Below are 24,474 nucleotides of genomic sequence, written 5' to 3'. Positions count from 1 at the left end.
CTAACCAACTTGAGTGTGTGAATTTTACATCACAGACAAAACACCCATCAGACTAGTCCAGCCAGTATGTTGACTAAAGTTTTGACGGAACTCCACTTAAGTATTTGTTCTTGTTGTATTGAAAAAAAGCGACAGCAGACAAAATTACATCTTTTTCGGTTTACAATCACTCACTCCTGGACTAGTGTTTCTGTGAAACTCTTGAAACCCTATTTTTTGTCTTCTTATGAATATGCAACTGGATGACAGGTAGTGCCAACCAGGACCATGCAGTGTGCCCTTGCCCTGCCCGCTCTTGAAATCATGGACAACTCTATTGATCCCCAGCTTCAACTTTACTGCCCCAATACAATTACCCCCAACATTGTGTTTGCTGCAGAGCTTTTCGACTTTATTTGTTGTGCTTGTTGTTGCCTGTTTTGGTGGGAAATGGGATGGGAATGACATGGATGTGTCATCTGTGCAACAGGTGACCCTGCTGGTCACGTGAGCTTTAACAGCAGGGCACTGTTCACCCAGGGATTGGGAGACATAAACAGGCCACTGTAGTCTGCATCCTGGAATCAAAAGATCATCTGAGGCATGGTCACTTATGATGTGCCCCCTATATGTTGTGGACTACAACTCCCATGATCCCTCACCAATGACTTTGATATCTAGGGCTGACAGAGGTAGGGCCATTTACTGAGTAACCATGATGGGGTCAGAGCTCCAGAAGGTTTGGGGTAAAGGTCTTTCACTTATCATTGCCATCCTACTATTCTGTACAGAAGAGTAGGATGGTAATGATAAATTATGGGTTCCTTACTTTCTTGCAGGAGGTGATGATGGCATAATGGAAGGAACAATGCTTCGATGTGATGAATTGGAGAATGAGCCCCAAATGAATTGACTTTAATGTCTTCTCGTTGCAGCGTCAGAGGCTTCTCCATTCTGCCAACGGCGTGAGCACCACCAGCTTGGACGGGAAACCGGAGACCATTGAGAATGGAAATGTGTTCGTGGACAAAGATGAGCTACAGGAAGAGGAAGAGTCAAATCACCTGACACCCTTTACAGTACCAGGTGAGTAAAGGGTTTGGTGTGGGACGGTGCAGACTCCAGAGTGCCAACACAAGGAATCCATACAAGGTCTCTAGGTGCAAATCAATAAACGTGATCCCTTCAGCTAATTCACACAACATCAAGTTCTTTCTCTGTCTTTGGCCCTCGCCCATTAATGCATTATTTCTCAGTCCACCAGCCAATGTAGAATATTTTGTAAACGTTCCATGCCACCAAGGAAAAGAGATGAGTACTCTTATTGTTTGACAAATACCGTGGGCGAGTTTTCTTCTAGCGTTCCTCAGTGAGTTTACAGATCAAGATCAGGGACGTAATTTCACCAAAATGCCTGGGGTAGCGGAAGTGACATCACATGACCCTTGACTTCTGATGACATCACATGAAGTGATGTCATTTTACCCCACCACGAAGTGACATCACTGAAGTGATGAAACACTACCTTTCACCCCTTGACAAAACAGGAACTAGCATGACATAGCATTGTTGCTAAGTACACTACAAAAACGTGGTTACGATATCACTAATATGATATAGATTTAATACAAAAATGGACCACCATATGTATTATTAATATAAGTGTGTATAGGCCCATAGTATAGTGAATGAAAGGAGAGGTCCAAGGCCAAATGATAATGATGTGTTATTATATAGCAGTTATGCTTAAGCGCTTTATAAATATACATACAACATCACTCAATCTGTGTTGCTACTCATTTTTCAACCTCAGAAGTGTGAAAGGATGAGTTGGGTTAAACCAGATTCGAACCAGCAGATCACTCCCACAAATCACAGCAGCAAGCGCTATACTCTCTGAGCTATTTTACCGGCTATAGTAAAATGAGCAATTACATGTTTGAATGTTCTCACAGTCAAATAGCAAATTTAGTGGTATCTGTAGTGGATACCACTAAACTGCTAACTGAGATTTAACAGCAGGCCAGTTCATCTGCAGGTCTGGTGCAAAGTTGGCCGCATGTCAAGCCTGCATCGATCTACTTTTCAGGCTTCAGAGATTGGCAAAATAGGGAAAGCACTGACATCCCATACCTGGGGTACTCGTTACCTCATAGATGCAAACAAACATCCTGATCAGCATGCCAGGGAGATGTGAAAGATAAACACCTCACAACAAAACATTAATTGTGGCGCAATCAAATCAATGGCCACTTGATGTGCTCTGGTCAAACATTTCTACACTGTACACAAGCTTTTTGGCACAAGGATTTTGTCAAGTGACCGAGGACACTGAGATGGAAGGTCTTGTGATGATCGTAACAGAGACAACGGCAGACAAAACATGCTAAAACTGCTACTTGCGAAATGCTAAATACAAAGACCAAAATGGATGCTTATTCTACTCTAAATGCTTTTTGGAGGTTTGTGTCTGCATTGTGAATTTGAGGTGTTTAAGGACAGACTAAATCAGTGACTCACCTCTTTAGTGTGCCTGAAATAAACCTTTAATGAGTCTAGCAAATAATGTATAGAATTCCAGAAAGACAAATGATTTGTTATTCCTATTCTTTCTTATTTAGGTTCACTGCTCAAAGCGTTACACTTGTGAAACCCCCTGTTTTTTTTTTAAGAGGCCTGAACAAGAATGCCAGCCACTCCAGAAACAAAGAGGCACATGGCGCTGGCCATGTCCCAGAAGTTTCCATTAAAAAGTAATTTAAAAAAAACGTTTTTTTTTCTTTTTTCCTAGGGGTAACAAGGGAGACCACAGGGGTAGCAGTTGCGACCCTTGGCGACCCCCTAATGACAACCCTGATCAAGATTCTGGTACAGCTGCAGATGTTTTTATCTCTTTCACACCAAGTACGTCAGCACCATGGGTGCGGGCGCTAGCCAATCAGGTAGCTCAGAACACAGGTTTTATTCTCTGGGATAAGACTGTGTTCTGAGTTTTCCCAGTGCTGTGCTTCCCATTGACCTGTTCTTTACTTGCCATAGCATGTTTAGCACCACCTGAAAAGCACATGCTAGTGCTAAAGGCTAAAACAAATTAGGAAAAAAAAGAAAATGTCACTATCATCCCCACAAAACGCTGGTTCTGTAAGAGGGAGTCCGCTTTCAGTGGGGATTATGTCATCGTAATCAACACTGAAAACAGATTCCCTCTCACAGAACTGAAGGCATAGCTCTCAATGTTTTGTCACCCCACTGCGGGTAAAAATACCTGATTTTGCTTTTGGCGGGTGAAAGCCCATTCACTTAAATTGAATTGTAGGGAACTTGGCGAGTGAGAGAGATGCTTTCTGGGCGGGGAAATGCCTGCAAAGGGCAACAATAGGAGGGGGTGTGCCAGGCTGCATATAAGCCAGCCTGTCTCCCGCTGCCGGAGAATCAAACTCAAGCCGAAGGATGCCCGCTGCACCGAAGGACATGTTTTTCGGCGGTGTTTTGGTGACCAGTGGGAAGATACAGACTCTAAATGAGCCGGGGGAAAGACGGAAGAGTCTTCACTCTCCTCAGGACCAGCGCTTCTTGGGGGCCTAAGCGGCAGAGGCGCTGGTCGTAGCAATGAGGGCTCAGCTTCCCCTGGATAAACAGTACTCCCCCAGCCCAGGAACACCTGCAAGGGCAGGCGGGGCTCAGACAAGAATGATTGTGGGAGCATTGGCCTACTGTGGACTTGATTGGGAAAAGGGGAAGCAAGTTTTGGACACAGAGCAGTCGCTGCACCTTCAGAACTATTTTCACAAAGTGTGTATGCAGTGTTTTGAGTTTATTATATTGTGAAAAATATTGTGAAAATAAATCTGTGGCCTTTTTATGCCAACAATGAAGACATTGTGAAAACAAGGAAATAATATGAGGCAGGGTAACCAAAAAGGAAACACACCAAACACAGGTTACAAAGGAACATACAAAGCACTTTATTTTATACTGAATCCAGGTACAAAAGAACAGAACAAAATTCAGATAGCTATCAACCCTCAGTACAACACAGCGAACTTGCGTGGTTCGGTGTGCTCAGTGAGTGCAAATATTCATTGAAACAGTCAGGCTTTTATACATTTCTCCAGCCTGTTGTCCAGCCTTTCTGCAGGTTAACCATTCCATAAATAAGTTACTGTCTAGGGTCCCTTGCCAGGTCAAATCTAGTTCATCTTAGGTTTATACCTTAACAAGAAGAAATGGTAATGTATGCTCTAGGCCTAGCATTACAATGCGGGACTTAATTTATACAATATAGTTAAGCAGGTGTTCTCATTCAATTATAGATCAGTTTCGGTGATACAGGTAATCCATTGCACACAGGTCAGCAGAAGGACAAGGTCTCAGCTCATGACCCTAACAAGTGGCCTGCAGGCAAGTTATACATTAGCTGTACAGAGGTCATGACAATCAAGTTCTGTTCTGAGTAACATAGGCTACCATTTTAGCTCACATGGTGACTTTATAGAGCAAGAAAACCTAAAATGGCGGCTTAACCCAAAATGACAGTTTACATGGTTTCTAAGGTCAGGACCTTGCAATGCGAGTTTATTCACATGTAGTTTATAAGCAGCTTGTTAGCAGCTTGGCGTAGGCCAATATACATATATTCATAGCAATAGGAGGCACGATATAATTTCTAGTTTGACAACATGACTCATTCTGCACCTTACTGGGTGAGATATCAAACGGGGCAAAGAGAATGAGCAAATGTGTTGGTACAAAGATGGATGAATTGCCAGGTTATTAAGAAGTATGTGAAGGTGACTTTTTATTTTTTTTAATGTATCTTTAGTCTTTAGCACCTGCACTGCAATGCTGAATGGTGCTAATGGTGAAATTCACCTTGGTGTTGGGCCAACCGTACTGGTAAGAATAGTGCTGTCCACGTAGGCACTCCCGCTTTGCTCAGGCCTTCATCTTGGCGGTGGGCATAGAGACAAGGTGCAGCCAAAATGGAATGGGAAGATTTTCAGAATCTTTTGGGGAATGGGCAGCACTTTCAATGTTCGCTGTTTGGTGGCGAACATTACAACTTCTAGATCCATTTTGTACCGTGGCGATTCGACGAAAGTGGTAAAGTAGGCAACACGGTTGGTAGAGAGGTAAACGGGAGTGTTGTCTGCCTGCTACTACAAGTACAATCACATAGTGCTAACAATATGTTTCAGAGACTAAGAGTTAGGCTTTCATCTCAGTCTGCCATAGGGTTATTTCATGTGTTTTGGCAGTCTTAAGGCTTTCTTCATCCTGTCTCCACTTCAAGACTAGTGTGAGGCCTTAAGCTTTTATATGCCACTTATACACCACTTCACAACTTAAGGTGTAGATTTGGTATATAGCAATAACCCCAGCTTTGGGGGGCATGCCGTTAACGGCCTTGTATTCCCTCTGATAATGGGGTGATAGCTATTCCTTTCTTCCGAAGGTGCACAACGTTTAAATGTTTTTTTAGTGGGAGATGGGCTGCATGCGCCTTGTGCATGCCCAAACTACCCTTGAAACAAAAGCACAACAAGTAGGCAACCAGTATAGTATAGCTCATGACCCTAACAAGTGGCCTGCAGGCAAGTTATACATTAGCTCATGACAATCAAGTTCTGTTCTGGAAACCATAGGCTACCATTTTAGCTCACATGGTGACTTTATAGAGCAAGAAAACCTAAAATGGCGGCTTGACCCAAAATGACAGTTTACATGGTTTCTAACGTCAGGCGCTTGCAATGCGAGTTTATTCACGTGTAGTTTATAAGCAGCTTGTTAGCAGCTTGGCGTAGGCCAATATACATATATTCATAGCAATAGGAGGCACGATATAATTTCTAGTTTGACAAACCCTCCTTTTGGCCTATGCCAAGTGCTAAACTACTTCTGATCTCCCTGCAAATAACTCCATGTGTCATCGTCCATACACCCTGAATAGCTGTCAGAAATATCTATCGCCATTAGATCTTTTACTAAGATCTCTTTCAGTACATACTCCTTAGAGGTTTTATCCGGGGCAAACACTTTATGTCCTATTGTACCTATCGCCTGAGCGCAACATCCCCCTTGCATTGAACATATACTTGGTAGACATTGGATACAACAACAAAGAAATAGCCGAATTTCCCAAAATAATCAGCAAGACTGAAAGCACTTTCCAACCCCAAGACCGCAAGAAGTCCCAGAACCAAGCGCTAAGATCCCAATTTCCCTCGGGAACATGCACTTATGAACTAAGAATGTGCAGATTCTGTATTGCCTTAAAAATAGTTGGGGAGGAATCCGGTACGAAAACACAGCAAGCGGACCCCACTAGTTTACATACGCCACCACGTTCAGCCAGAATGACATCTAATGCCATCCGGTTCTGAAGCGCTACCAATCTGATCGCTTTCTGCTCTAAAGTCATATTATAGAGTATATCTGTGGTCCGGTTGATGGTTCTCTCCAGTACTCTCGCTAGTTTCCTGATATCCTCGGAATTCGCTATCTGCCCAAAGAATGGAAGGAATGATTTTGCTACATCTCCTAAAACCTGTGCTGGAGTGTCGCCATTCTCGTCCCGGAGTGGACGAGCCTTCGAAGCCTCTACAGTACTTGCTATAAACACCCCAGGTAACAGGATTCCTAGATAACAAGTTCCCTGCCAATCCCTGGGCAACCATGGAAATGCTACATTACCGCCAACAAAATAGATAGGTTCGCCTAAATACAAAGGTCTGTCTTCCCCAGTCAAATTTGCAACGTTGGCACAACCTTTAAAATCTCCCATTGACAGGGTGCCATTCCTCTGTATGCAGAAAGAAACTGAATTGTGGCTATGGTTAACAGTATAAGAAGGAGGCACGGCATCCTTGTTGCCTATCGGAGCCATTTTAAAGGAAATCAAAGATTGGAAAGGACGAAACAGTCTATCAGAAGGCCTGATAGAAGCAATATTGAGCTTACTCCTATTTGCGAAAAGCGAGCATCCCAGGGGAGTCAGAACACGTTTCTCAAAACTATTCACATTAGTGCCATCAAAGTTCCCCGAGATGCTATCGTTCCATCGGCCAAAGAACAGTGCTCAAAGTGAAGCATAACAAGCAGTTGTCAAAGGTAAAGGGTGAATATACCAACCTAGCCCCTTATCCCCATGTTGCGGTAAATGCGAGCAGATCCAACAATTGGTTCTGTTAAAGATTGCATGGGTAGCATTCATAATTAGAAGTAGAGTGTTATTTTGATAATTCCGTCTATGCAAAAGATCTCTAGGTGACAAGGTATGTAGTTGCACAGAAGCAGTGGGAACAACAGTTATATTTTCAACAGGTAGGAAATCATTCAAAGGGTACATTCTCTCCAAATTCCAAAACCCATAACCAACAGTTACTAAAAGTCCCGTGATTATCACCAGTAGACAAGAAAACGTTTTCGGGGCCCCCATACATATCTGCTCATTGTCTCTCCTAGTCACATTTTTGTCCAAAAGTTCAGTACGAACAATAGCGGATGCGGGCATTGTCGTCTTCAATCGAGAAACACCAATTGTTCGTTTGCTGGCGACTCCGGTCGCGCGTCTTCTTAATGTCTTTTCCCACAACCCTTAGCCAGCATAACCCTTTATTCAATTGGGCCAAAAAAGGCCAGCCCTCAAATTCTTTCAATTGTACAGCAAGAGCCGTATTGCAAACCTATCTCCTTGGGCGGAGATTATACTTTACAGTTTCCGGTGCAAAAGAATCAGCAGACAGGATGTCGTCACTTCCCACAGGAGGTGGCGAGTGAACGGAAGTTGGATCAGAAGATGGATGATCCACAAACGATGCAGTGGGAGAGCAAGGAGGCAAGATGGCCGTTTTGTCGGGCCTTACAACTTCCGGAACGGCCTCCGATACTCTCTCTCCACCGTCTGCCGTTTCGGGTACGTTGGTTTCAATGTCGGAAAGGGGTTCTGCGTCTTCTGTATCGTATGGCACTGGGTGCGGGATCCGTTTGGTGTGACTGCCGTGGATCCAGTGGCGACGTCCTCCTACCCGCACCGCAGTCTGAGTGACCAGGAGCACCTGGTAGGGGCCCCTCCAACGTGGTGCGAGGCAAGACGCTCTATCGAAGGATTTAACGAGGATCCAATCCCCTGGTCGTAGACGGTGACCGGGGCCCTCGTACCTCACCGGCAATACCTCTCGCACCTGGTGATAAATTGAAAACAGGTTTTTAGTCAATTGGTTACAATAGTCGGAGAGAAGTACATTTTCTACATCGCGCAATGCGCAGCTTTTAGGCAAACCCCAAATATTAGCAGGTCTCCCCATTACCACCTCAAAGGGAGAGAGCCCAGTCTTAGTTTGAGGGGTTGTCCGCATTGAAAGTAACACGATCGGTAAGGCGTCCGGCCATTTTAGTTTGGTGCCGGCACACGTCTTAGCGAGCTTGTTTTTTATGATACCATTGTGTCTTTCCACTAATCCGGCGCTCTGAGCATGTCTGGCCGAATGGAATCGTTTGTCAATTTGCAATGCCGTACATATCTGTAGAATTACAGTAGCGATAAAATGCGGACCATTATCCGACCAGATAACTCTCGGCAAACCGAACCGTGGGAAGAATTCCTTTAACATGGTCTTTGCAGTGGTCATGGCTGTAGCGTCTTTAACAGGGAAAGTCTCGACCCACTTACTAAAGGCGCAAATGACCACAAGGACATATTTTAGATTGTTACATCGCTCCATTTCAATAAAGTCAAAGTGAATCACTTGAAACGGGACAGAAGGAGGCCCAAAGCTACCTCTTGGAGTTGCTGTCTCCTTTCCCACATTGTGTTGTAGGCAAATCATGCAATTTTGGACATAATGCTGGGCAATTTTTGAAATCTTATCATTTACCCAGACTTTCTCTAACATTCTCGTGATCTGTTGAGCGCACACATGTGTGGGACCGTGTGCCAGGGTAACCATCATTACTATATAGGCATTAGGAAGCAACCATTTCCCTTCAACCATGTCCACCCAACACCCATCATCATCGAGTTTCCCCAAGCCCTCAGCCCACCTCTTGGATTCTTCTAATGTGGCATCGGCTTGGATATCCCGTACAGACCCGACACCCTCATCCATTGCATAGGCATCTACAGTCTCCCTTGAAACATACATCTCCGTGAAGAGATCAGAGGCAGTTTGTCTAGCTATTTGATCAGCGAAAGCATTCCCTTTCCCTACATCATCTATAATCTTGAGATGTGCTGCGCACTTAATGATTGCTAACTGACTAGGGAGCGCAAGCGCTGAAAGCAATTATACTATCAAAGAGCCATTTTGGATCTTGGTGCCATGCGAAGTTAAAAACCCTCTCTCTGACCAAAGTCTCCCAAAGTTGTGAGCCACCCCAAAGGCATACTGGCTATCAGTATATATGTTTACTGTTAGCCCTTCGGAAAGCTCACAAGCTCGAGTCAATGCTATAATCTCTGCGGCCTGCGCAGAGTTATGCGTAATTCTCTTGGTCTCCACAACCGTACGCAATGTAGTGACTGCATAAGCAGCTGTGGATGTACCATCCAGTAGTTTGAAGCAGGAGCCATCACAAAACAGCTCCCCTTGTGAGTTATCCAAAGGAGTGTCCCTCAAATCAACTCTGCCTTTTGTATCTTGTTCAGTAGTATACAGGCAGTCATGTGACTCTTCGTCACCGCAAACAGTATTTTGCGGGAAAGGTAGGAGTTCAGCCGGATTAAGAACGCAGCACCTCCTAATTTGAATGTGGGGAGCAAACAAGATTAATTCATATCTTGTCAGTCGTGCGGAAGTGAGGTGTTGCGTTTGGGTTTTGTTCAATAGAATATCTACAGAGTGAGGCACCATCAGGGTTAAATCAGGGCCTAGGACCATTCCCTCACTCTGTTTTACAGACGCAGCAGCAGCAGCGAAGGCGCGCAAACATCTTGGCAAAGCGCATGCAACAGGATCAAGGGCGGAAGAGTAGTAACCGCATGGCCTATTCTTCCCTCCATGTTCCTGCGTTAATACAGCCAAAGCACATCTATCACATTCATGCACAAACAACACAAAGGCCTTCTCATAGTTCGGTGTGCCCAAAACTGGCGCCGAACATAATGCAGTCTTGAGCAACTCGAATGAATGTTGATGCTCCGTATTCCATGGCAATGGCGAAGAAATACCCTTCTTCGTCAAGGCCAACATCGGTTTTATCACTAGTGAGAAGTTTGGGATCCATAACCTACAGTAAGAAGCCATACAAATCAAGGCTCTAACTTCCTTTTGTGTATTTGGGACAGACATGCCAGAAATGTGTTTTATTCTTTCAGGTGTCAATCTTCTTCCCTCCTTTGACAGGAGATAGCCTAAATAGGCGACCTCCTGGCAACAATATTGAAACTTTTTAAGCAAAGCTTTGTGACCATGCTTAGCTAGATGGATGAGCAACAACACAGTGCCCTCTTTACAAGAGCTCTCAGAGTCAGCGGCTAAAAGCAAATCATCAACATATTGAAGCAACGTACAAGTAGGGGGCAATCCAAGGGTATCAAGCTGCTCTTTCAAAGCCCTACTATAAATACTAGGACTCTCAGTATAACCTTGAGGTGCACGAGTAAATGTGAATGAGTGGAGTCGGCACTGAGTCTTGAGTGTCTTGGAGGAGACACTGTGCTTTTCGTTTTGCTGCTACTGTTTGGAGTCCCTTGTCTAGCTCACTGTCAGCCAGGAGGCGGAGCTATTCCTTCAAAAACCCAGTGCACCCGCGGAGCGGCGCGGAGTCGGCACTGAGTCTTGAGTGTCTTTGGTGTATTTGGTCCTTTGGTTCCGTGGACCCCGCTGGTGCGCTGGTGTTTTCTCTCTTTTGTTGCCAACCGTTGTCAGAAGAATCATTTACTGCTCCCAGGGCTGAGCGCGAGATTTTAGTGGATGGTCTGCAAGAGAAAAGGCTGGATAGACCTAAAAAGGCCTTGAATGTTTCACCAGAAGAGCGTGCTTGTACCCTACAAACTAAACAGAGTGAAAATAGAAACATTGAAAGCTTTGAAAATCCTCAGGCTAAAGATTTAATTGAAATAATAGAAATAATTGATGTACAAAATGTCAGCGAAGATCGGTCCAAAACATGTGCAAAAGTTAGCGCAAATGAAGATCTTGGTACTAAATAGACAATAAATGACAAAACAAAAAAAATGGATAAAGTTGTCTCAAGTGAGATTAAAGATCTACAAGAAAATAATGTAGGAGCGCCTAAGGCTCTTTATGATATATTTGAAAAAAACAGCCTAAAACAAGCTCCAAAAGGAGTTCTGCAAAAAAAGAAATCTAAAAATCAAAAAAGAGTGAAAATAACAAACGGGGCCCGAGCTTTCTTAAGAAATTTGAAATCAGTTACTGTTAATGTATCAGCTAACAACTGCGATACTTTGAAAAATATCCCAGAGCCACCCCAAGATCTCGAAATACAAAATGCAACATCTATACCTCCCAATATAGATCACAACACTGGAACGGAGGCTGAAGCAGCCGACATTGAGACTTTATTGAATCTCTCAACGTATGAAGATCCACAGGAAGTCAAAAAAATGGGATGTGATAATGAAAATGAGGAGATTGATCTGGCTCCGTCTAAGACATCGACAGAATCGATCGAACCAACAAAAAAAGGAGAGGAATTAGCGTCTGAGCGATTTTGTGAATGGGTGACTGAACCAAAAAACTCACCTCTGACTCTTATAAAGAAACAGTCAGTCCTTTTAGAACCTTAGCTGAAAAAAGGAAAAAACTCACATCTATGTTGTTAAGCCAAGATAACATCACTCTAAAAAAGAATATCGCTTTGAATTACAAACCAGCTGACGCAGAAAGAACATTGGTAGAGGACAAATTATTTCCTACTAACAAATATGCGACGATCAATGCGTCTGCAGATCGTAATTTCCGTAAAGGGAAAGAACACCTCTCTAAAGTTCAAAGAAAAAATGCCAACACTAATGGCGAGAAAAACAATATCAATAAAATAAAGGCAAAATACTGCCTAAGTATTGAACGAATTCCGAATATTAAGGATGGACTCACAATGAACAGGAAAAATGTGTTAAGTCTGTTCCATCATGTCCCTGTGTTACGTACCATCGAGTCTAGTGACATTCAGGCTGTGGTATTTAAGGATGATACTGCATTGGACAGAGTGTTCTTATATGTAAATTCTAGACTTGTTTGTGAAACTCTACTACAAGGTGCTGCAGCTCTACTACCTTGTGGCTTTGACATTGTGGAAGTAGATAGTTCCATCACGACCAAAAAACCAAATGATGTGGTCCTTTTGACAGAATGTCAGCGAAATGAAGTTCCAAATGAAAAGCAATCAAATTTGCAAATAATTGAAGATGAAAGTTAGAAAGCGGACTATAAACAATTCAACCTGCTTCGAAATGAACAGTTCAATAATCAAAAAGCGAAACAATCTGAGTTAATCCGAATTACAGTAAAAAACACTCATCAAATTCCACAAAAAAAAGGAAGTGAAATGAACCAAGTACCGCATAATGAGTGGAACTGGCTAGCAGCAACTTTAGCGAACAATAACCGAAGTTAATGCTTACTGAAGCCGAAAAATGTTAGCCTAGCCATTGGCTCGTGGAATACAAGAGGTTTTACCCATTTATATAACTTCAAAGAAAATTGGATCAATGAGATAGATATAATATGCCTGCAAGAAACTTGGTTGGATATCTGCCCAATTGCAGAGGATTATGAACTAGCACTTAACCCTGCTATTAAAGGGATAAAAGGACGTCCAAGCGCAAGCATTCTCACTATTGTAAAAAAAGCCTCTGGTTGTAGGCTGATGGAATATAACAACATATCATCCTATATTCAAGTTGTTACCATCAAAAGGAACACTTATGGTGACAATAAACATCTGATACTTTTTGTCATCAATTTATATTGGCATCACAGTAAAGCTGGAACATCGTCCTTTGTTGAACAAATTATGGATACAATTGACGAATTAATGATCAAAGATACCAGTGCTGGCCTGATCATATGTGGAGATTTTAATTTGGATTTTATAGAAAGAAGCAAGAATGATCTCTCAAGGAAACAGAATTTGATACAAAAATGGTCCGAAGAACTAACCTTAAGGAGAATCTCCAGGCTGAATGGTAACGTCGAGGGAGACATAACTGCCAAACCAACCTGGCAAAGAAATGAACAGAACTCCATTTTGTATTACATTTTTGTATCTGAAAATTTATCATTGATCAGTGATCATAATATGATCATAGCACATCTTGAAATGCCACAACAATTATCCTCAACAACATGGAATTGGAAAAGAATTCCCAATAATAGTGGTAATAGATTAAAACTTAATTCACAACATGTGAATATATTGAAAAAAGATTATAAGAAACAAATTGACTTGTTGGGCGTAGATTATACTCCCCTGTTAGAACAGTATAAGATTTCTAGAAACCCAAATGGTGGTATTCAGTCTCAAAAATACTCACATATTTATAACCCTGAAACTGTCATGAGAAAGAGAGAAATGCGCAAGGCCCTGCGTCAATTAAAAAATGACAGCCATTTGGATGCCCTGAAGACGAGGAAAAAGATCAAACAAAACTATAAGAACTGGTTGATAGCACATCGTGCCTTAACTGAACAACATGATGCTGAACAAATAATGAAGTCTATGAAAGAGAAAAACTCTGCAGATTTCTGGTCAATTATTAATAACCAATCTGGAATACAGACAGCATCAAATAAGAACATGGTCACTGAACAAAAATGGATTGAGCATTTTTCAATCCTGTTCTCAAAAAAGGGTAACACTCCTGACCCTCCATTACCTGTTCTCTCTTCTTGGGATATTCAGTTTGATCAGGTTGAAATTTTGTCAGACATCAAAAAACTTTCCAACTCTCGAGCGCCTGGTCCGGATGGCTTAACAAATGCCATATTAAAATCTGACCCGGAAGCCTGGGCTGAGTTTTGCAAGGTTCTGTTTGATAAAAACGCTATGGAAGGTATCACCCCAGTGTCGTGGAAAAAAGCCATTGTTGTCCCAATATTCAAAAAGGGCAATCGATCAAACCCAACGGATTATAGGCCTATTGCCTTGTTGGACGTATTAGGTAAGGTTTATGCAACACAACTCCAGCATAAACTGATGGATTGGCTAGTATCAACCAATCATATTGACGCCAGACAAAGTGGATTTGTGAAGGGTGTTGGTTGTTGCCTAAACTTAATACTCATTAACTTAATAAAAATGGACATGATCATGAAAAAATCGAAAGTGTACCTTGCATTCGTTGACCTGTCTCATGCTTTTGATAGCATAGACAGAGAAACCCTTTGGACAAAATTAAAAAGCTGGAAATGTCCAAATAGTTTGTTACATGCCATCAAGGATTTGCATACCGATACTAAAATATATATTCGGTTGGACGCAAGTGGCACTCTATCGGAACCCATTCGTACCTACTGTGGAGTCAAACAAGGGTGTCCTTTAGCGGCAATAATATTCAATGCTTTCATCTCTGACATTGGTGATGCACTTGGAAAAGCAAAAGGATTTGACCCGAAAATAATCGACACTACTTTAAATGGGATCCTATATGCTGATGACCTTGTCCTTACACCCACTGGACTACAGCGGAAAATACATGTGTTGGAAGAATACGTCCAAGCTAACGGTTTACAGATAAATCCGAGTAAATCTGTCATTTTAACATTTCAAAATCTGACTAAAGGTACATCCAAGAAATTCAACTGGTGCCTTGACGGCGAAATACTCCAACAGGTAAAACAGGTAAAATTCCTGGGTATGTGGTTAAATTCCAACATAAATGATCATACTTGGGTTGAGAAAACAAAATCAAAATGTCGTCAATTAAGTGCCCAAGCTATGGCCTTAGACATAAAATATGGCAAGTTCTCACTGGTTCCGACTTTAAAGTTTTACAAACAAAAAGCGGTGCCTGCGATAATCTATGGTGCCGAAACTGCGTTTGGATGCCCTGCAAGTTTGTGGGATAATCTTGAAAACATCTTTTGGGGCAGAATTCTGAAAGTTGGTAGAGGATTGCCGGCAGTTGTAGTAAGATATGAATTGGGGCTGATTTCAATAAATGCAAAAGTTACATGGAATACTCTGTCAATGTTTTGCAAGATAATCCTGCCAAATGGTGCACCGCAAATGAAAATTTTACATAATTTGGCTGACAAACAATCAAATACAATTTTTTCAGCCTGGATAAATCAATGTCATCAAATCCTAACGGATATAAAAAGTGATGTAATCACTTTGATGGGAAACCCAGATGCTGTAAAAAAAAAGTTATGGGAAATCGATTGGATCAGCACCTGCACAGACAGAGCCAAATATTCGCTCATGAAAAACGTTCCCCCAGGAGGAAAAGCCTACAATTCAATCTATAAATATCTCGAAAAATGTCCGGACAAACAGAAGAGAATCCTGCTTATGAAATTCAGGCTAAATCAATTTAAGACAAAAGAGGTAATTAGACGATGGACCAAATATGAGAAGCTGAACCCGAACTGCAGATTCTGTGACCATTTTGAAGAGAATATTAAACATCTGGTTTTAACTTGTGAAGCTTTCTCCACGAGAAGAATGACACTTTTTAATACAATTGTGGCAAATAAACCTCTTCATACCATGGAAGAATGGTGGGTGGAATGTTTCACAGAGGTTAATAATAAACTTTCTCCTTAAAAACATTGAAGATGACCTAGCCAAATCACATGAAAAAATGGACGTAAATATTGGCTAATGATCTGTGATGATTTTGCCTAATTCAGTGTTTATTTCTTTTATTACTTTTATTATTTTAATCGTTTATATTGTTTATATTCCTTACTCTGTGACATTCTCTGTTTTCTCTTGCCTATTGGTCAATTATGATATTTTTTATATATGAATAATTAAATATGATGTTATTTTCTTTAAAGGTTTTTTATAAACCAATAAAAATAAAATAAAAATAAATTAAAAAAAAATGAGCGTCCCCCTAAGGTGAACGCGAACAAGTATCTACTATCCTCATGTATAGGAATACTGAAGAAAGCATTCTTTAGGTCCACAACACTGAAGTGAGTAGCCGTAGCTGGAATCATGGTTAATATTGTCGTCACATCAGGCACAATTGGAAATTGCGGAGCGACGACTTTATTAATGGCATGTAAATCAATTATAAAACGAAATGGAATTGCATTATCACCTTTTTTGTACACGGGTAAAATCGTACTATTGCACAAACTTCCTGCAATCTCCTCAATCACCCCACGATGCACAAAATCGGAAACAATGCTCTTCAAAGCTCGCTCGCCTTCAACTGAGATCTTATACTGTGGAATACGGGGCAGCTTAATTCCATGTTTCAAAACTATTTTAACAGGCTCAATCTGCAAAACACCGACATCATTGTCATCAACTGCCCACAAACACTCTGGTACATTACTGAATTCTGGCGGCAAAGGTCTAGTCAAGAATTGCGAAACAGAACATTGCTGTGGTGAAATCGTCAAACGCACTCCATCAGAAGAACAATGAATTACCGCATTTAATTCCTTCAACAGATTCAACCCCAGCAAATTCTCTCCACAATTCTAAGTCAAGAGAAATGGACAGTGGTCCGTAAAGGGACCCAAAGAAATAGGTACCGGTGAAGAAACCAGACAAACAACTGGTGTGCCAGAAAACCCTACAGAAACATTGGTTTGCCCTGACAGTGGAATGTTTGGAACCCGAGAATGATCAATGGAGCACTTCTGTGCTCCAGTGTCCATCAAAAATTGATGTTTCCTATTTCCCACTACCATTTCAACGTAGGGACCTTTCTGATTAACGGGAATAGGTGTAGGTTCCAAACCTTGCTTAGGGCAATCCTAACGAAACAAAATATCATCAAAAGGAAGCTCTTCAGATAGATATGCAGCAGAAGGATGATCAAATATGTTTCTAGTATCCATACTCGAAGTCTGATTATCCTGTGAAAAAGGTTGTTGGGATCCTGCGAAAACTGGCCTCTACCAGGGCCCCCTACACCCCCGCGACCTCTGGATTGTCTACCCATATTTCCAAATGTGTTATTCGACCTCTGTCGAAGGACGGGGCATTGTGCATGCCAATGACCCTCCTGGCGACAATAGGCACATTGGTTAATATTCACAGGACCCAAGGGCACATTCCCTTGTGGAACATACTGACCTCTAATCTGCGAACTACCCCCTCTGGGGCCTCTAACAATTTGCTGTAACAATACTTTAGTCTTCAAATCACCTTTTCTCTTCTCGACTCTATCTTTTTCATTATTGACAAGGGTCTCGTAGTACTGAGCCATGTGCAGTACTTCTGATTGGGATTTCGCCTGCCAAGCGCTCTCAGAAGACATAATTTGTGACTGGATGTCAGGCAGCAATCCACGTACAAATTTGTCCACAAATAATCTTTTCCCAGACTCTGTGCCTAAGTCTTGTCCACTGAAATCCGAGAATACCTGTTCGAACCGATTAAAGAACTCGGTAGCACCCTCAGATTTTCCTTGGACACAGGCCGTAAGCTTGTCCCAAATAATTCTCTTTTCGGGGATTATAGTTTTCAGTTTTGCAATGATTCTGTCAGGCAAAGTTAGTATCACCTGAGGTGGTCTCTCACCAGCTGGCCTTTCCCCATCAAGCCTAACTATGTTAGCCCATGTATCTCCCAACCCTGGTACATCGTCTATAGTTCTAACTTGTTTCCACAAATCTACAGGCAGGAGTACAGGGAATAGCAAATCAATGTCGCCTAGGGTAAACACTGAGGACTGCAAAACGGACTCTATCTCTTTATAGAACCCTGTCGGATTTTTCCTAATGTCAGGAATAGTTTGTCTAATAGTATTCACTTCCTGTCGTGAAAACGGGACGTGAACAAACTGCGATACATAATGTGCAGGAATGTCCACAGCAGGTGTACCTGCTGCAGCATTAGCAGGAATCTCAATCTTTGGGACAAATGTCGGAGGAACCTCTCTCATAGGCAACTGAGATGTAGGCAACTCCGAACGCTTACTAAGCAACAGAGCTAAGTCGAGCGCTAAAGCAGTTGAAGAAGTGTCAAGTGAAAAAGCTCTCTTATAAATGCTCAATAACTCTGTGGGACAACTAACCTTTCTCTTTAAACATTCATCCTGCAGGTACTCTACCATTACCTGTATCACTTTCCTCTGCATTTCTAGTGTATATTGACTGTATGTGTCATATACCTCAACTGGAGTTATCGATATGTCTGAAATCCATCTAATCGCATCTTTTGTACAAATTCTCACCTCCTCAGATGTCGATTTACGACACGGAAGAAACTGTTTCTGTACATACATACTTTCTTCTTCGTCATCCTCATTCCGTAACCTTTCCAACTCCTTTCTATACTCAAATATCCTCTGAACATGCTCATGTACCTTCTCCACAGTGTCTCTTGAAAACGCTAAAGTATTCAGGTCCCTCAACCCTTGTGGGAGGTCTGCATTATTTAATTTACCCCACATTACACATAAATGAATCCCTAAACCTTCAATGAAAACATTTTTCTCAAGAAAATTATCCATATTAGAAAGTGTGGCAAGAACATTAGCTCGATCATCTCTCTCCATACAATGCTTAGCCCATGCAAACAAATCCTGTTTCTTTTCTGTAGGAACAGTATTACGAGTAACAATCCTCGACCCTGCACCTTGATCAACTACAAGCGGTACAGAACTACTTGGGAGTGAGGGTGCAGGCAAATTCAATGGAGGTACTATTACTGGTGCAATGGGAAGAGGCAGAGGAGCAGGTGGAGGAACAACAACCGGAGGAATAGGAACAACAGGTTGAGCAGGAAGAGCAGGAATAACAGCAGGAAGAGGTACAGCAGGAGGAAGAGGAACATATGGAGGTGGTGCAGCGGCACCAGGCCTTCGTTCATTTAACAATTTGTCGATAAACTCATCAGAAACATGAAGATCTTTAGAAGGATAGATTTTCTGAATACCGAGTGAGAAAGCCCTGTCCATATTCCTAACCGACTCAGACTGTTTGTCCTGATCATATAACAACGCCTTTTCAGCATTTGTTTTATGACGGCGCACATGTTTTCCCTACTTTTAAGCTGCTGCAATGCTTCTCTTTTCCAATTTTGCAAAACATCAAATGCTGCAGGTCTGGCCTTCTTTTTTAACAAGACTGACTCTAAATATTCAATACGAGGGATCTCAAAACTACCATTGACTGGCCACTGAATTTCGAAGGCATGTCTGGTTTGTCCGTGCCAAATGTTATTAAATACTACACTTCCAATGCCATGCTTACAGTACATAGTACATGCCGGTGACCCCTCCTGTGGTGCCGGACGGCTAAATTCCAAAGATTGTCTATCGCTGCGGAATAATGCCCTAAAGCAGCTATACAATTTCCCAGGCATTTCTCAAATACTCGGTGTTACCTGGTCAATAATTGTGTCTGCAGATACAATGCGCCAAATTCAAATTGTTAGGGTTGAATTAAGAGTCGGGTAACGACTCACCTGACCAAACCTAAGGAGGACCGATCGGTTTACAAAGGACTTACCTAACGAATTTTACCGTGTGTATGGTGATTTCGGCAAATCTGCCCGCCTCAAAAAATTGACCCTCGTCAAGATGCCGTCTCAGACCACACGGCTATCATCCAGGGAACGGATCGTGCAGCGCTGTTGAGGTGTCGCGTCTCGTTCAGTCGGGCCCGTTATGTCACACCGTCCGATCCCGGTCCGATAGCGTGCGTCAACCTTCAATAATCCGGCATCAATCTTGAGGGTCCCTATTCCGGGCGCCAACTGTGAAAACAAGGAAATAATATGAGGCAGGGTAACCAAAAAGGAAACACACCAAACACAGGTTACAAAGGAACATACAAAGCACTTTATTTTATACTGAATCCAGTTACAAAAGAATAGAACAAAATTCAGATAGCTATCGACTCTCAGTACAACACAGGGAACTCCAGCGTGGTTCGGTGTGCTCAGTGAGTGCAAATAATCATTGAAACAGTCAGGCTTTTATACATTTTTCAAGCCTGTTGTCCAACCATTCTGCAGGTTAACCATTCCATAAATAAGTTACTGCTCTAGGGTCCCTTGCCAGGTCAAATCTAGTTCATCTTAGGTTTATACATTAACAAGAAGAAATGGTAATAATGTATGCTCTAGGCCTAACATTACAATGCGGGACTTAATTTATACAATATAGTTAAGCAGGTGTTCTCATTCAATTATAGATCCGTTTCGGTGATACAGGTAATCCATTGCACACAGGTCAGCAGAAGGGCAAGGTCTCAGCTCATGACCGTAACAAGTGGCCTGCAGGCAAGTTATACATTAGCTGTACAGAGGTCATGACAATCAAGTTCTGTTCTGAATAACATAGGCTACCATTTTAGCTCACATGGTGACTTTATAGAGCAAGAAAACCTAAAATGGCGGCTTGACCCAAAATGACAGTTTACATGGTTTCTAAGGTCAGGACCTTGCAATGCGAGTTTATTCACATGTAGTTTATAAGCAGCTTGTTAGCAGCTTGGCGTAGGCCAATATACATATATTCATAGCAATAGGAGGCACGATATAATTTCTAGTTTGACAACATGACTCATTCTGCACCTTACTGGGTGAGATATCAAACGGGGCAAAGAGAATGAGCAAATGTGTTGGTACAAAGATGGATGAATTGCCAGGTTATTAAGAAGTATGTGAAGGTGACTTTTTATTTTTTTTAATGTATCTTTAGTCTTTCGCACCTGCACTGCAATGCTGAATGGTGCTAATGGTGAAATTCACCTTGGTGTTGGGCCAACCGTACTGGTAAGAATAGTGCTGTCCACGTAGGCACTCCCGCTTTGCTCAGGCCTTCATCTTGGTGGTGGGCTTAGAGACAAGGTGCAGCCAAAATGGAATGGGAAGATTTTCAGAATCTTTTGGGGAATGGGTGGCACTTTCAATGTTCGCTATTTGGTGGCGAACATTACAACTTCTAGATCCATTTTGAACCGTGGCGATTCGACGAAAGTGGTAAAGTAGGCAACCTGGTTGGTAGAGAGGTAAACGGGAGTGTTGTCTGCCTGCTACTACAAGTACAATCACATAGTGCTAACAATATGTTTCAGAGACTAAGAGTTAGGCTTTCATCTCAGTCTGCCATAGGGTTATTTCATGTGTTTTGGCAGTCTTAAGGCTTTCTTCATCCTGTCTCCACTTCAAGACTAGTGTGAGGCCTTAAGCTTTTATATGCCACTTATACACCACTTCACAACTTCAGGTGTAGATTTGGTATATAGCAATAACCCCAGCGTTGGGGGGCATGCCTTTAACGGCCTTGTATGCCCTCTGATAACGGGGTGATAGCTATTCCTTTCTTCCGAAGGTGCACAACGTTTAAATGTTTTTTTAATGGGAGATGGCCTGCATGCGCCTTGTGCATGCCCAAACTACCCTTGAAACAAAAGCACAACAAGTAGGCAACCAGTATAGTAAATAGAAAGGGGAACAACTCCCCTTTCTATTTCTATTGTGCCACCCTGACGCAGAAAGGAAGGAGCGCGGCAACTGGAACGAGGCCTGCATGTAAGAGGGGCAAGGGTGTTGGGGAAGGCCTACGGGTCCTCGGGGGTGGAGAGATGAGCTGGGAGATGAGCTGTGATGCCAGCGCACCCAAATAAATGGCAGCACCTGGGGAAGGAGGTGAGGGGTGCTGATGGAATGCAGGCAGCCTTTGATGATTTCCGCCTGCATTTCCTGGCTGAACCAGTTTTAAGAATGTCTTCACACTGAGCTTTAATTAAGGATGGGTTTGAGAATCTGCAGTCTCGAGGCTTTCTCCAGCCTATTCAGCAGCTCAGTGTTTTTGCCACTTAAAATCCTCTTTGCAGCTTCAGGGTAGGTGTGAGACTCTCCCGTTGCTAGGCTCTCATCAGTCTCTTCACAACTTCAGGGTAGGCAAGAGACTCATCTCAAGGCTGCCATCAGCTTCATCATAACTGTGGGTTAGGAGTAAGACTCAACAGTCACCAGGCTCTCATCAGGCTCTTCACGACTTCAGGGTAGGCAAGAGACTCATCCCAATGCTGTCAGTAAGACTCAACAGTCACCAGGCTCTCATCAGGCTCTTCACGACTTTAGGGTAGGTGGGAGACTCGATCACAATACTCTCGCTATGCTCTTCACAACTTCAGATGAAGCTTGCGACTCAATAATTGCCTGGCTCTCATCTGCATAGCGCTGGGACTCCGTAGTCCCAGGCTCACCTCAGCCTCTTCACGGGCTCTGGGGTCAAATGATGGCGCTTGCGAAAAACAAACAGAACGGAAATTGCGGGGTGCGGTATTGTGAAAATATGTGCATTGGAAAACACAGGAAAGTGCTACTGTTTCACCACCATCGCTCCCACTCTCTGGAACGCTCTGCCTCAGCACTTACAAGATGAACCTGCCTACGCTATCTTCTGCAAGAAAGCAAACACCGTTTTATTCAACCCATATCTGTAATGCACTGTCTTACCTACTAAGTAACTGTTTTTTTTTTTTTTACCTCTGATACAATATAATCACTATATTGCTACCTTACCTATAACCTTATGCTCTGCTAACCTTGTACTTTAGCACTGTGATACCTCGGTATCTGGGCGCTGGTCAATGGGTGCTCGGCCACACTGGACAGTCATGGAAAGAAAGTAGAGTTGACCTATGTGGTCAGGATATGCACTGGCAAATCTGTATTCAGTGAGTGTGTGTGTGTGGGGCGGGGGCTGAGGCTAGTGGGTGCAAGGGTGCCTATAGAGGATGTGGTGGGAAGGGGCTGAGGGTGCCGACAGAGAGGTGAATGTGGGGCATGGGTAAAGGAAGTCTTTAAAGGTGTTCCATAGATTCAGGAACAAGAGACACTTTGGGGAGTGGGTACTGAGCAGAAGGGAGGGTCGGGGCGGGGGTGGTCTCCTATGGATTAGGGAGGGGGGTGCCTTTGTTGCTATTCTGCAACCTTTATAAACAAAGGAAGGTTCCGAAGCCTGGGGACAAAACACAGAGCGACTGGAGCACATAGAACCTGTTGAGTAGCCACAGGGGTGAACCTCTGCAATCCCCAGGCTTTCTGCTGGCTGGGATCTGGACCCATCGCAGCCAGTGCCCACCTTATAGTACAGGGCCGCCCGGGCCTCCCCCAAGCTGGCGTGGTGGGAGAAGGAGTGGCAGGTGCCCTAATGAAATGAAATGCGCCGGGCAATCGGAAGCTGAACACATTTCATAACAATATTGAAAAATGTGCTGTCCGTCTGGCCACCTGCATGACAAATGTTTTTTTTTTTTTTCTGCCTGGGTCAGTATGGCGTGATTGCAGCCTCCTCACCAGACAGCTTCCAATTTCGAACTCTCAGCCAGCCTTAAAAAGGTTAGTTTGCCCCTCCCACTTCCCTTGCTGCTCTTCCATTGGTTTCCCTTTCTCTTTCCCAGTTGTCACTTTCCCTTCTGGATTAGTACAAGGCACTTTAAACCCGCCTTGATATGAAGTATCGTTGCCATTGGTGGTGGCATCAAGGAAGAATTAAATCCCCATATGCCAACCTAGATTTGATTTCTCCTCGCTGCACCAGCAGGCCGGCTCCTGGATTTTCTCTGACACCTTATCGTTGAATGGCTTGAGTGGGAGTGACATTATCTCTCGTCATGGGTCTCTGCTTTTTATGTCCAGCTACCACTGGCGTGAGCCGGGGGTGGCGGGGGGGGCTTCTTCAGTGATAAACTGGAACCAAAAAAGTAGTGGAACCGTGACTCCGGAGAGGGACAGAGTAGGAAGGAAGGGATCAATGTGAAACGCATTTTCCAAGGGTTGCAGCCATGCCAGTTGACAGCCAATTGAGTTGAAATAGATTTCAGTTTAGCTGTAACTGATATCCATTGGTAAAGTGGAGAAGTGTGCTTTAACTTCATAAAGGACAGTTCTGAACGATGAAAATGGTTGCAAAAAATAGTGGAGCTGTTAACCATAAAAAATACAAATAGTGGAACACCGCTCCCGACTGTTCAGGCTCATTCCGATCACTGGACGTTTGGTTTACTGTAGCCCGTGACCCCACGGGGCCCAGCTAGTTGGGTTACATGCTGGCCCTCTGAGGGAATTCCCAGGAAAGAAAGACAAAGACACCAGTGTAATAATAAAAGGCTTTATTTAAGTGTAGTGTGTGTTTTACTTATGTGTGTGTTTTGGAAAAATTCGTCCAGCCCACCATGGGGCTGGAAGGAATGTTGAATGTAAAGTAAAAGACCCAACAATAGAAAAGAACTCCCCTGCTCAAGAATAGGCTGGGCAGGGGAGAGAAATAATCCAGGAGAATAAAAAATAAATAAAGGCATTTGAAAAGGTCATTTCAAGAGAGGGAGAGAAAAGAAAAAGACTTTCCTGTGGGGTCGCTGCCTCGAGCGGCCCCAT

At 43.0% G+C, this 24,474-nt stretch overlaps 1 protein-coding gene across 2 annotated transcripts in view; it reads left to right on the top strand.

The window, feature by feature from the left end:
* Nucleotides 1-24,474, top strand: part of SLC24A4 (solute carrier family 24 member 4) — an 873,854-nt gene that overhangs the window by 692,466 nt on the left and 156,914 nt on the right. For both annotated transcript variants that reach the window (XM_069637921.1, XM_069637920.1), the window contains exon 12: nt 915-1,065. In XM_069637921.1, the coding sequence (XP_069494022.1) occupies nt 915-1,065 (151 nt within the window). The remainder of the gene's footprint in view (nt 1-914; nt 1,066-24,474) is intronic.

The sequence above is a fragment of the Ambystoma mexicanum genome, chromosome 14 (genome assembly GCF_040938575.1).
Source record: "Ambystoma mexicanum isolate Mex_15411 chromosome 14, UKY_AmexF1_1, whole genome shotgun sequence".
Lineage (NCBI taxonomy): Eukaryota > Metazoa > Chordata > Amphibia > Caudata > Ambystomatidae > Ambystoma > Ambystoma mexicanum.
The sequence above is the reverse complement of the archived record's forward strand: the minus strand, read 5'-3'. Positions and strand labels throughout refer to the sequence as shown.